The following is a 14981-nucleotide window of genomic DNA, read 5'->3' as shown; positions in this document are numbered from 1 at the left end:
GTGAAGGCAACAGCAATAACTGACACACCTCTTTTTTCCCCATGCTTAGACTAGTTCCTGAGGGGAGGATAGAGTACAATTAATGTGTGTTTAATGAGTAAAGCAAGGGCACTTGGCTGGCTCAGTTGAGAGAGCATGTGACTCTTAATTTTGGGGTTGTGAGTTCGAGCCTCACTTTGGGAGTAGAAATTACTTAAAACTAAACTTTAAAAAAATTTAAAAAATAAAAAAACCTTTTAAAAAGGAAAAAATTAAAATGCAGAAGGAAATCAAAGACCCAAAACTCCTGAGAAAGAAATTTTAACAATACTAACAATATAGTTAAAATTAATATTTTAACAATAATAATGGAAATGACATTATTATAAATAGTAATAATAGTGCTATAATTCCAAAAATGAAATGGTGTTTGTGAAAGAAAGAGGTGAGCTGTGCCAGGCACTGTCCAGGGTGCTGGAGACCTTGCAGGAGCCATTAGGCTCTTAATCCTTCTCATTACTCTCTTCTCTAAACTCCCATTGTTATTTAATACTTTTCTAATCATTTGGACCCTGATAGTATTAGTTTATCCTTAATGTGTTGTATGCATGTGTGTATACCTGTACATAGGATCTTGTGTTTGTTTCCCATTTATTCAGTTATCCAATTATTCAACAAATAATTCTTGGATATCAATTATGTGCCAGGCACTGGGGCTACAAAAGTGAACAAAATGGCAGTCTCTGCCCCCCAAGAAGTTTATACTCTATTAGATGTGACAATGTGGCAGAAAATTAACAAATATGCAAATAAATGTATTATGTCAGGTAGTGGTAAATTCTATGAATAAAAAATAAAGCAGGTAGGAACCAGTGAATTCTGGGGAGTATTATTTTAGTAGGATTACCTTGAAGCACAGATCTGCATACAGTGGGGGAGTGAGACATGGGGACAGCTGGGGAAGGGCATTTACCCCCAAAGCAAGCTTGTATGTTCACAGCAGAGTCAAGGGTCAGTGTAGCTAGAGCACAGTGAGTGAGGGGAAGGACGAGGAAGAAATGATGTCAGAGAGGCTGCTGGGGACTGTGGTATATAAGCCAGGATAAGGACTTTGGATTTTCCAAGTGGTGTTATGTTCCTTCAGGTTATCAATTCATTCCCATATTTCTCTGATTTTTTTCTACCCTGAGTGATACAGTGCGGAGCTCAGAACAGACATCTTAACATGACCTTGTTTGTTTGGTGTTGTTTTTTTTGTTGTTGTTAATGCCCCCATTCTCCAGATTGACTAATGAGTCAGACAAATATTCCATTGAATGTCTGGATACATGTAAAGATTTTTTTCTGGTTTGTGGATGCTTCCATTCTGCAGAGTTGACCTTATGACACCAGAAGTGACTAACATAATGGCTCAAAGAGAATCTATTTGCTTGTAATTTCTGAGGGTTGCTTCATCTGGATCAGACTGTTCTGCCATAATATGTATTTTTGGTGTTGATCTGACCAATCTTAAAACAATTATAAAATCACTTTATGGAAATGCTTTATCAATGGGGATGATAGTGATGATGAAATATTGTTATATAGAATTCACAATTCCCTCATACTGATTTGATTATCATCTTCCTCCAGGATTTCAGACTTTGGACCATGAAGATCAGATTGCTTTGCTGAAAGGGTCTGCAGTTGAAGCTATGTGCCTCCGTTCAGCTGAGATTTTCAATAAGAAACTTCCAGCTGGACATGCTGACCTATTGGAAGAAAGAGTTCGGAAGAGTGGTAAGTGATTTGGTTAATGGTAAAGAAATTTGCTCCTGCAAGTAAGAATTTGTACATGACATGAAGGCAGGCTTCTTGCCTATCCTATGCAAGGTTATGTGTCCATCGCGACTAGTACGGAGAACGGCTCTAAAAAGCTATGTGTTAAATAGACGAGATCTTTAGAGGGTTGGTTCAAAAATCCTTGTTGTATTAGCAAAATACCAAAAATACTCTTTGCCCTATATTAAGATAAAGGGCAAAAGGAGGAATTTTTTAAAGTTTGAAAAATTAGTCTGATAAAAAACATAGTACACAGGAGCTAAGATTATTCAGTCAAAAAAATTCATTTGTTCAAAACCTTCATGTATGAATGAATATGGATCAAACTATTATCCATTCTGTATTCAAAGTAAAATAAAATGAATTATTAATAGCAATATTTATACAACATTTACTAGGTTTTAGACACTGTTCTAAATACCTTACCTATATGATTTCTTCAAATCCTTGCAAAGTCCTATGAAATAAGTACTATTATTATTCAAAGTTAATAGATGAGGAAACTGACACAGGGTGTTGTTAATAACTTTCCCTGAGACAGACAGGAAGTCTGACTTCAGAAGCCGTGTGTCTACACTGCTATGCTACATGACCTCTCAAGAGACAAAATGAAATAGTAGTATGAGTTGAACTTATTATCAAGGAATACTGTGACAGAACGGGCTAGGAAACATTGGAATAAATTTCCAGGAATTCTGTGTAATTTACCTTAGAAGAGTCTTAAAATAGGATAAGTTTTTACTTTCCTGAGATACTGTATACATGGATTGCGAGGGGAGGGATGAAATGATGAAATGAGATGAAATGATGGCTCAGGTTCCTTTCTTCCCAAAGTAGTATCCTTTCATGAATGACTAGAACAATTTTAAATACTTATAAAATCAGTGTTTTAGAATAGAGATTGGATGGAAAGTTTTTAGGAAGTCCTGCACTTGCAATATAAGGAAAATAATTGAAAAATTGGAAATTATTTTTTAAAAGCAGCCATCCCGTAGTTGTTGTGTTTTCTTCTCATAAGCACTGACAGCATAATTATCATCATTGATAGATTTAAAGAATACACATTTTAAAAAAAGATGCATTATTCATATATAGCCATTGATTTATTAGTTTAACATATATTTAAGGGCAAGGTACTGTGGAGGTAGTGAAAGAGAGGAATCAGGCATGCTCCTTCTCTTAGGAAGCTTATAGTCTAGTAGGAAGACATGAACTGTACATTAATAGTTATAATAAAATGTGGAAGAGAAATGAGGTAGGGGTGACTTCTAGTTGGTAGGGCTCTGGACAGATTTCATTGGCAAGCTGGGCCTTGAATGATATTAGGTATGAATATTCAGTGTGGAGATACGAGAGAGAAGGACCAGTAGAAACAAAGGACTGAGGCAAGAAAGCTCAGGTTATGCACACAAAGAAGAATGAATAGTTGTTTGATTGGATTAAGGGTTACATCAAAGGGAAATAGAATTTTTTAAAAGTCAGAATCAAATGGTTGAGGGCCTTCAATTCTAGGCTAAAGGCTTTATTCTTTATTTTCTAAGAAATAGGGAAACACTGAAAATTTTTGAGCAAGGGAGGGAAAACATCAGTCATGTTTTACGAGTCTTGCAACAATGTCAGGATAAGCCAGGATGGGAGACAGCTCTCAGTTTCAAGGACATGCTCCCGGAAGAAATGGAAAGAAGGGAAAGAGTCTGAGAAATATATTGTTGGAGATTTTCACCCTTTGAAAGACAGTATATTATCAAGAAATATGGATTCTTATTCTGGACAAGATTTTATTTTACATGTTCTGGGATGTATAGTTGTGTGTGTGTGTGTGTGTTCATTCATCTGTCCATCCATCAGGAGGCTAGGGGTGAGGGAGAAGGGTTGAATCAGGTAACCTCAAAGGCACCATTCAGTTCTATTAGTCTTACTGCTTGTCTTCTCTTAACTAATCAATTTTTCTGACTGCTGGTTTAGCCAGTCACTTGGGCAGCTCCTAGAGTATCTTGATTTATTTTTATTGTGATAAGAACACTTAGCACGAGAGCTACACTATTAGCAAAATTTTAAGTGTACAATTCAGCATTGTTGCCTACAGGGAACAATGTTGTATAGCAGATAATTCATCTTGCTTAACTGAAACTTTATGCCCACTGAGTAGGAGGGGGAAATGAGTTACTAATCAATAGGCACAATAAAGGAAATCTTTCTGTTCAACAAATATACATTGAATACTTGATTTGTGCCAAGCACTGTATAATAATTGAGGGTATGGAGATGAGGAAATAGGATCTTTGTCCCCCAGGAGCTTACAGACTAATGGGGAAGAGGTATAAGCAAAGGTTTCCAAAACAATGTACAGTGTAACAGGGACTATGAAATGAAATTGAAGCAGAAAGATGTGTTTGCCTCCCCTGAGTCTACTTGCTGAGTCAGAAAAGGCTTACAAAGTTGACAAGTGAATCATGGAGGATGGTTAAGACCTCGTCAAGCCACAAAAATCTGAGAAAGGCACTCCAAGAGCTATAGTCATTAAATAATAATATAGAAATTGCAGGTGCAAAGTGGTGGAGATGCGAGAGAGCGTCCATGTGTTGGACTCACAAATACCTTGATATTGCTGAAAAATAGTATTTCTGAAGGTGAAATGTAGTAAATGCTAGATATTTAAGGACATCGAACACCATAAAAATAGTTTAATGTAGTTCTTGTATAATGAGGAGTCTTTGTAATGTACTGAGCAGATGTAACATGACCCTAGGAGTACTATAGAAAGGTCTTTCAAGCAGTAATATGAAGGGAGTTTTAGAGGGATTGAGACAAGTCTATAAAGAAATCAATGCAATAACTAGGTGAGAAGTGGTGAGGGTCTTGCAGGTTAAATACAGGTAATAAAATAGAAAAAAAAAAACCCCTTGCTTGATTAACATAGGTTTCAGAACTTGCGATTTTGCAAGTTGCAGAAAAGTTCAAGAATGAAGTTTTCCAGAATACAAACTGTATAAATAAATATGCATGCCTCTAGTTCGCAAGTACATTACTTTACCTAAACATCAGCCACATATTGTGACAATAAAAACCATCCAAACTCACATGCTGCTTCGTGTTTTATTATCTATAATGATGCTTCCATTTATTAATATTTATGAATTTGCTTCTCCCAATGGATTTTCAGAACATTGCCTCTTCCACACACCACATAAAAACCTGATCTTGCAAGATGACCTTTCAGAGTAACTTTTTATTCTTATGCAAATATAACACATTCTTCTTTCTATTGTACATTTAATTCTAGAGAAACATAGCATCTCAAATTTGTCCTGTCTATGCCTACAGAACTCTTTAAAGAATATAACGTGAAATTTCCTTTCTTGTTCTTCAAATTCATAGTCTTTTGTTTGCTATTATTAAATCCCAATTACATACACAAAAGTACTGTCTCCTGAGATACATTTCCTTAATGAGGGTTATAGTGTTTATTTATGTTAATTGAGGCTTCAGAACATTATGTCTGACATAACCTGTGGTTGAGCTATTTCTATATAATTCTAGTGCCTCAATTATATTATTCCTAATGTACTATTATGCAAAGTAGGTTTTAAAGCTTAAATATTTATTAAAACTAGGAATAATCATATGATACCATAAAATATGACAGCACTGAAATTGCTAACATTGAATGAGTTTACATTTTAACATTAAGGAAATGAACAATAACTCTTCACAGACCAATGCAACTTGTTCTGTTAACTTCAAATATAAATAACCTCTGAAATTTATGATATTTTTTGGACTTTTTTTGATTCCCATAACAGACATAAATGAAATATTCAATTCAGTTGTGTTTATCAGGATGACAGTGCAATGGTTTGCTTTTATACACATCATCTTGTTTGTATTCTCAATGGCCCCTAGAGGTGGGTGTTATGCTCCTATGTTATAGATAAGGAAACAGGCTTAGAGAAGCTAATTGACCTGCCCAACGTCACACAGCTAATCAGCAGATTGCCAGGAGATGAACGCAGGTGATCCAACTCAAAGCCTGGTGTTCTTTCTATACGTTGCACCTGTCACTCACCGTAGTCTAACATTTGCTCTACTATCAGCTAGTAGGGAATGCAAAGACCTAGTAATACACAGTTCCTGTCCTTTGAGAGAGAGCGTGTAAGGAGCAGATAGCTATTTGAAATTGGCTTTAGGTAAATGATAAAGTGAATAGAATCAGGGAGGTCAGAGAAATGAGAGACCCTTGTTAGCATGATGGAGCTGTAGCGAGTTTACAGTCGCATGGTCAATGTACTCGGTGCCGTATACTGTGCTTATTTTTCTGCTCTTTAAATATACACGATTTCATTGCTTTAGCTTTGGCAACAAATGAAAACAATTGTAAGAACTAACTTTTCTAAAGAAGCTGATGTAAGCTGATTATCAGTTCAGATACTGACGTTGAAAAAGGGGTTGGAAAAGTTAAGAAAAAAGAATATTTATAAGAGAAGCAAATGCATAAGTCAAAATTTGGAGTTCTTAACCATTTGGCTTTTCAAAGTGGTCATGTAATTTTGGCATAGACAAATTTGAGGTTCAAAGTGTAGGAAAAAGGCATTTTCAAAATAAAAGAAAGAATTAAATTAATATTGGAGTTAGCATTTTCATTGGCTCTCAGCTGTATTCCCTAAGCCTTTTATACTTGCCCAGTATTGGACAATATGTATTTATTTATGTGTCTGTTTCTTCCATTAATCTGTTGACTGCTAGAATGTTGTTCCCAGTATTATCACAGTGCCTGGGACACAGTTGGGGTACAAAAATTGGTGAATTTTGTTGAGATGAATCTGGAACTTGACAATCCAAACCCCGGCAACTCCTAAACACCAGTGAGATCTAATTTAGCCACATAACCTTTAGCCACTAGGACTAACGGGAAGCATGGTATTTATTAAATATTTCATATTAAATGTTTTATATTATAAGTAGTTATTTTTTGAATTGCTAATTTGATGGCAGCTTTTTACTTAAGGCCATCAGTATGGCACAAATGATTCACTGGGTAGGATTTAGCAGTTGAAATAGAGGATAGGGTCCAATCTCTTAATACCATGAGAATGTTTCCATTGTCTTTAGGGCATCCCTTGCCCCATCCTGTCTCAAAACTATGTCACCTTTGTTGCAGGGAACTAGCAAAACAGAATATTGCCCAATTTAACAAACATTTGCTAATCTCTACCATGTCTCCAGCAGCATGCTGGTTACTGAGGATACAGAGATGAATGAGAAGCATCTATGGACACCTTTTAGTGGTCAAGCGGTATGCCAGGCACTGGGAATACAGCGTTGGTTCCTGTTCTCATAGAATTTTTTCTGGTATTTCACACTCTATTGGGAGTGAGAGATATGAATTGTGATAGATGCAACAGAAATGAACCTAGAGAAGGAAACAACTAAATTTGAATGTTGCCTTGAAACATGGGTGGTGTGTCCTAGCCTAACAGGGATTCTGCCTTATATTTCAGGCAAAAAGCAGGAAGACTTAAAAAATGTATCTTATTTGTTAGAGGAACTATCTGTTAGGATACCCTTGGCTGATGATTACAGAAAATCCAATTCAATATGGCCTCAAAAGTAAGGACATTAGCTCAAATGAGAAACCCAGAGGAAAGATGGTGGCAGAATTGGTTAATGAAGGAGCTCAACACATTATCAGAAAGACAGGTCTTTTTCAAATTTCTGCTCTGCTATCCTTGGTGGATTGGCTTTACCCTCAGGCTGATTCTCTTCCTGGCCACAGCATTTCTAGGCATCACATCCAGATGCAACGGTGGCCAAAAGAAAAAGAAACTTAATGGAGACACTTAATGGCCACTTCCTGAGTACAGAAATCTTCCTTGAGACCTCCTGAGGAGATTCCCCTTTGTCTCATTGGCCAGAATTGTACTGCCGCTGACTACACCAACCTCTGACAAGAGAAATGGGCTGGAGCTTCAGTCTGCCTCTGCATTGTACATTGGCCATGAGACTGGGGAGGAGGGGGAGGTAGAGAAGTTGTATAGACAGTGATGTGAATCAGCTTCAGGAAGCAAGAGTTGGTGTCATTAGCTCATAAGGAAACTACTGGGATGGAGAGAGTTTAGTTTGAAAGGAAAGCAGAAGGCAAACATTGCTTTGTAGGGTATGTCAGAGACTTATACCTTAACTTCTATGCTATGAGGTGGTGTCATTTCTAGGAAAATGTAAATTAAGTGATTTTGAGCAAAAAGGATCATTTTTAGTAAGATTCTTGGTCTATCTCGATCCCATCAATTATAATAAATCAGATAGAGGTATTTAAAATACCAGGAATGGTGTCTTATATAATATGTATTCTTGTATCTCACACACACATCCCTCTGCTTTATTTTTTGTTCCCAATCAAAACTTGGAAGTTAATTAAGAACCAAAAGACATTTACATTCAAAATAACTTAAAATAGCATCGAGTTAATTCTATCAAATAGTTTTTCCTTCAAAGGCTATTTATGGTTATTGAACAATTTATCAGTTACATACCTCTTTCTTTAAAAAAGACAAAACAAGAAACAGAGGAGCAGAAACATACTTTATTTTTTTACGACTTTGCCCTTTCCCACAGTAGTCTTTGCCGTTAAGTTAGAAAATAGCCCCCCCTTGTGGCCAAAAATTAGCTAATTGGGCATAAGAGCAAAAAAAAGAAAAACTTGAAGCAAATCTCCAGAAAGGAGGAGAGAGGGAAACAAGAAAAGATTGTCCCTTCGGAATGATATTATTGTTACATTTCTCAGGTTAGAAATTGCTGGTTTATAAACACTTAAAACACCCCTTTGTTGATGGTGCTGTGGTTAATTCTGATTATTAACTCCAATTCTAAAAGCAGATTTATATTTGATCTATACTGTAGGAAATGTATTTTTTTAAAAATTCTATTATTTTCTACATTTTCACTATGTTCACTGTTAGCTTGTACAATACATACAACATGAACAATCATAACAAATATCTTTACCTCTTTTTTCCTGAAAAGTATTGGCTATAATTAGATAGCTAATGGAGGTAACATTTTTGGAAGGTTAATGGGGATTTAGAAAGACAGAATAGGAAGTTAGGTAGTCAAAGATGATTTCTAAAAATTAAATATTTTCAAATCAGCTGCCTTTAATATTATCGCCGGATCCTTGTATACTATTTTAAAAACCAGCATGGTCATGAGTTATTATGTCAGGTAGTCACAGATGGTGGGTGTAGTCCCTGAATGCCGAGGAAAGCCCAGATACTGCCATTTTTCTTCTTTAGAGTGAAAAAGAACAACCTTACCAGGAAAATATAGATCTTAGTTTAGCTTTAACACCTAGAAAAATACCGAGGCAAATCACTGATCAGCCAATTTGTATTCATCTCTAGGAAAGTGCAGAATGTAAAAACAGAACAAAAACATAGCTTTGTAAACATAAAAGTAAGTGAGTTTAATCTAACTAAAATTAAGATGACCTGAGATAAAAATGAACTAATGTACTAAAATTGATCCAATTTCTTGAATAACAATAATAGTATTGCTGTAACATATATTGAGGGTTTGCTATCAACCAGGCATTATGCTAAGCATGCCACATAAATTATCTCATGTGAGGCTATTGATATAATTCACATTTCACAGATGAAGAAACTGAGGCTTATGGAAGCTTACATACTGTAACCAACATCAAGTCATAGGTCAGATTTCAAATTCAGAGCTAGCTCACTAACTCTTAACCTCTATGTTTTTGGGAACCAGGACCGGTATTTCCAGGCTCATATACTTCAACCTTCTGCATTTTTAAGTTGTATCTAGTTTAGTCATGAGTATTCAGTTCAATCTGTAAAAGCTGGACTCTTCCACATGATGTAACACCCAAGTTGCTGAACAAAGACACTGTTGTTAAGACAGCCCACAGGGATTGATTAAAAGATCAAAAGTCAAAGGGGAAGAAAAGTGTGGTATTTTGACTAAAAGAGAGAAAGGCCAGGGATTCAGTTTGGGAAGACTCTAGATTATTCTAAAGGTAAGGATTTAGACTGTCTGATTCTGAAGGCTTTCTGATTCTGTGAAGCATAATATTAGATGATAATTGTCTTTATTTCTGGAATCCAACTGTATTCTAGTTTGGTTTGGCCAAAGCTGTACGGCTCTCGGTCTGGTCTGGATTAGAATAGAGCAGTCTTTTTAGTGTAGATCAATTCTGGGAAATTCATCCTCATCTTAATTCATCCATAAATCACATCACAGTCTTTTTTTTTTTTTATTATTCCCATGGTCTTTTTCTTCTCCTCCTTCTCCTCCCCTCCTCTTCTTCTTCCTCCTCCTTCTTCTCCTCCTTCTTTTCTCTATAATTCCCTAGTCAAAGCTCTTCTGGAGTGGAGCCACGTACAGAACAGGCACAAAATTAATATTTGTTGAATGAGTGGAGGAAGTCTTAAAGGAGTCTTAAATTACGAAGAGGTGCAAGCTAGATTAAAGGAGAAGGATGATATTCCAACTAGAAAGAATATAAAAACTGGGCAGTGTGAGTTATTTAGGGAGCTCCAAGTGGCTGAACATGGCTGGAGTAAAGGCTGTGTGATAGTAAGGTCCTGCAGCTTAGTGACAGCTAAGAGCCAGGACTCTGGAGCCTGCTAGCTGTGGTTCGAATCCTGCTTCCACCTCTCACCAACTGTGTGTCTGTGGGCAAATTATATAACTTCTCGGTGCTTATCTCATGGGGTATTAGGAAGATTGAATGAATTATAGCATAAGAAGTGCTTGGAACAATGCCTAATACATAATGAGTGCTTAATAAATGTGGGTCCTACTATTATTATCATGTAGGTAAGTAGTGGGTGGTGGGATAGGCAGGGGACATTTATGACAAAGGCCTCTGAGAGTTTTTGAAGGTTTGTAAGAATTGGGGGGACAGGGTGTGATTTGAATTTTGTGATTCTGGGACTGAACTGAAGACAGGAAAACCAGTGAGGAGACAGTGTAGTAATCCAGATGAAGAGAAATAAGGACTTAGATGAAGTCAATTCTGGATGTCATGGAGAGGAGAGGGAGCACCCAGGGCGAGGCAGCAGTTTGAATGATAAGACTCGGCACCTGCCTGAGTTAGAGAGGGGGACAAGTCTCCGTTGTCAGGCAGGGGCAGCTGGATGGGTGAAGACATCAGTCGCTGAGAACGGAAATACCAGGAAAGGGATGGATTTGGAGGATGATGAGGAGTTTAGTTCTGTACATGGTATTTTTGATTTTGGACATACTGTCTTTGAAGAGAACAGCCAACTACCTATGCCCTAGTAGGCAATGGAACTCTGAGAAGAACCCTAGCTTATGTACTAAGTGGAGATGTTTATACTTCTGGGCTTAAGAACAATAATTTTTTGTTGGTTGTTTAAGATGCTACCTATACCTTGGTTATAGATATTAATATGAAAAAGATTAACCAAACCCCATGTAGAAAATGGTGAAGTTGGGGGATTCTTTGGGCAATTTGAGAACATTATCGTTTATTGTCGGACTGTAGTGACTGAAACAAAGGTACTGCTGAAATCAGGGACACACTAATCACTGATGAGGTGGTATTTTGAGGGTTTTGTTAACTGACCTTCTTTACAATGACCTGCCTTTGACTGGACACATAATATATAGTCATTATTTACGCATTTGTGCATAAATATTAACATGTGCATGTATGTACAACGTGTTTGTAGTTTTACACTTTTCAGTCATTCAGAAATTCGATTATGTCTCTGCAATTTTTCATCTTTCCCCCATAGGTATCTCAGATGAGTACATAGCACCTATGTTTAGCTTTTATAAAAGCATTGCAGAATTGAAGATGACTCAGGAAGAGTATGCTTTGCTTACAGCAATTGTTATCCTCTCTCCAGGTAATTTCGTGGCTGCATTTTTATTTTTCTGCCATTTGTTTGTTCTACTCCCTCTCCAGTATGATAGTAATAACGTTTCTTAAAGAAAATCTGGAAGACACAGCAACACAAAGAAAAAGTAAAATGGCCTGTAATCCCACCACTCAAATGGAATCATTGTTAATATTTCAGTGTAGTTCTTCTTGGCCTTTTTTCTAAACATCTCACTCATTCATTGAATAATTGCACTTTGAACCCCTACTATGCACTAAACATGGTTCCTGACATTGGGGGTTACAACAGTAAAGAAACAGGCAGGAGACAGCTTCTTGGAGCTTGCAATCCAGTAGTTGAGAAAGAGAAATGAGGAAACAAAAATAATTTTCAGGAGGTGGTAATGCTAAAAGAAAAATATAGAGATGAGGATATAAGGAAAGAAAGTGATAGCAGAACGTTACTATAATTACTGGTCAGGAAAGGCTTTCCAAGGGGTTGATATTTGAACAGGGACCTAAATGGAATTACATACTTTTTTAACAGAATAGAGAACGAGCGGAGGAAGTCTTAAAGTTTATTTTCCATGTCATTAAAAAATTATATCAGTAATGGGACACCTGGGTGGCTCAGTTCGTTAAGCGCCTGAGTCTTGATTTCAGCTCAGGTCATGATCTCCAGGTTGTGAGATCAAGCCCCTGTTAGGGTCTGAACCGAGCATGGAGCCTACTTGAGATTCTCTCTCCTCCTCTGTCCCTCCCCGATTTAGTGCACATGCATGCCCCCTCCCTCTTTCAAAAAAAAATTATATCAGTAAAAGTTTGTTGAAATATATGTATCCATCATATTGACGTACAATCATTTACTTAATTGTTACCATGTTTGAATATCCAGGATGTTCCCATTTTTGTTGTTGTTGTTTTAAACAATGTCAAAATGAATATCTCTTTGCATAAAATATGCTTATATTTTTGGATTATTTTAATTATCTGAGAGTGATGCCACATTCATGATTTATAAATCATAATTTCAGTGTTAGCCTTAAACCATTTTTATACATAATACCGAAGCAGAAGCTAGTTGTTACTTTATTTGTTTTACCATAAAACCAAACAAATAATTAAAATAAAGAAAAACTTTTTGGTCATACATACTAAAGTTACACACATATATACTCTATGACCCAGCAAGTCTGCTACTTAGAAGAAACCCACTAGAAATGATGCTTATGTCCACCATATGGGTTACCTTTAGGGGCACAGATTGGAAGGAGAATTTGGGGAGACTTCTAGGGGGGTAGTAAATGTTTTATATCTTGAACTAGTCATGATCACGTGTGTGTGTGTGTAAATTCATCAAGTTAAACAATTTGTACATTTAAAAGTGCACATTTATAAGTTACATTGCAAGCAAGTTACTGTTGCTATAATTATGCCAAATTAAATACTTCTCCACTTTTGAATTTTGTCATTTTATTTGAAACCTCAAAACAGACAGACAATACATAAAGGACCGAGAGGCGGTAGAGAAGCTTCAGGAACCATTGCTTGATGTGCTCCAAAAGTTGTGCAAGATTTATCAGCCTGAAAATCCTCAACATTTCGCCTGTCTCCTGGGTCGCTTGACTGAGTTGCGGACATTCAATCATCACCATGCAGAGATGCTGATGTCATGGAGAGTAAATGACCACAAGTTTACCCCACTTCTCTGTGAAATCTGGGATGTGCAGTGATGAGCTTTGCAGGGGCAACTGCATCTAGCTCTTTATTTTCCTCATAATATAAATCTGATGTATAACTTTCTTTTATTTCATTTGTACCTGGTTTCACAAAGAATTTTGATGAATATTTATGCAGTAATTACATAACTTCCACAGTTGTAAATATAGAGCTAGATAGGATTACATTCTTTACATTGTATTTTACAAGGCCTCAGGGACTCTTTCATTCTAATTGGCATGCCCTGTTTGCCTAATTAAATTGATCATTCTTCACTTCTCTCCTTGAAATAGGGATGATTTCTATTTTGCTCTTCATCTTACCTTATTGCATATATTATATCAAAGCGTTGTGTTCAATTTTGGCAATAAACTGAACATAAAGGCAACAGGATTTTCTTCTGGAGCAAAGTTTGAAAAATATGCAAACTTATTTCTTTAAATGGTGAATGACACCCTATTGGGCCTGGTGTGTGTGTGTTGGGGGGGGGGGTTGGGTGATGGGTAATTTACAAAAAAGATGAACTCTCACAACACAAATGGTGTTTTTCTCATCCCTGAAGAAGCCCTGGTGAATATTCATTTATTTGTAATAGCCCTTGGATCATTTATTTTCTTTGAAGTTCAAAGAGATAACATATAGAAAAGTTAACGATTCTCAAGTAAAGTATTCTCTCAAGCAATTAGGGTCTCACAGTTAGGGTCTCGAAGCAGCATTTACAAATGCAGACAACTTCCATGATGGGATATTCCCTTTTCTCTCTTAAAAGCACTGTTGGCTTCAGTGCATATAATTAATCTTTTTTTTTTTTTTTTTTGGTTTGTTTTGTTTTGCTTTTGGAAAACACTCCTACAGCTGGGTGCACAGCTGTTGTATACTTCCCCCAAAGCAGGAATTAGTTCATTTCCTTCATTCATTGTTACACTGTTGCATTCTTCTCCCCATTATCCTTTGGTGAATACAATAAAACACCTTCTATAAGTAATGGACTTATATGTCCCTTTCTCCTGAAGTCAGACAAAATGGAGCTTGCTTAGCATGCAAAGTTTTTTTGTATTAAAATATTAGAGCAACCCCAAAGTCCTAAGCATAGTGGAAAAGGGAATGAGATGGGGCTAGCATTAGTTGGATTCCACATGCTACAAGAAGACTTGAATCCTAAGAACAAGATCCCTAAAGGGACACAGTAACTGCCTGGGAGGGTTTACAAAGAAGTGCAGAGGCAAGTTCTATGGGGTCACTGGGCAGGTCTCATGGAAGAGGTGGCATTTCCCTTGGACTTGGAAGGGTAGCCAGAACTTCCTTGGGTGAGGGTGAGTGGGAAGGGGATTCAAGGTGAAAGGAGTGGCAGGAGCAAAAGTACAGGGTGGTGAGTTGTGCAGATGTTAACAAAGCACAAGTAGGGGCGCCTGGGGGGCGCAGTCGGTAAGCGTCTGGCCTTTGGCTCAGGGCGTGATCCCGGCCTTATGGGATCGAGCCTCACATCAGGCTCCTCTGCAGGGAGCCTGCTTCTTCCTCTCCCCCCCCCACCTCGTGTTCCCTCTCTCGCTGGCTGTCTCTGTCAAAAAAAAAAAAAAAAAAAAAAGCACAAGTA

General features: G+C 37.0%; 1 protein-coding gene across 6 annotated transcripts in view; it reads left to right on the top strand.

The window, feature by feature from the left end:
• The window catches only part of NR1H4 (nuclear receptor subfamily 1 group H member 4), a 64482-nt gene extending 50702 nt beyond the window's left edge, over positions 1 to 13780 (top strand). For all 6 annotated transcript variants that reach the window (XM_087868830.1, XM_087868829.1, XM_087868827.1 and 3 more), the window contains 3 exons: positions 1612 to 1758; positions 11583 to 11696; positions 13163 to 13780. In XM_087868830.1, coding sequence (XP_087724956.1) covers positions 1612 to 1758; positions 11583 to 11696; positions 13163 to 13401 — 500 coding nt within the window. In that variant the 3' untranslated portion in view covers positions 13402 to 13780. The remainder of the gene's footprint in view (positions 1 to 1611; positions 1759 to 11582; positions 11697 to 13162) is intronic.
• The last annotated feature ends 1201 nt before the right edge of the window (positions 13781 to 14981 follow it).

This window comes from Ursus americanus, chromosome 17 (genome assembly GCF_024610735.1).
Source record: "Ursus americanus isolate L20-20 chromosome 17, mUrsAme1.1.p, whole genome shotgun sequence".
In the NCBI taxonomy this organism is placed as follows: Eukaryota; Metazoa; Chordata; class Mammalia; order Carnivora; family Ursidae; genus Ursus; species Ursus americanus.
This window is presented reverse-complemented; position numbering and strand designations above follow the sequence as displayed.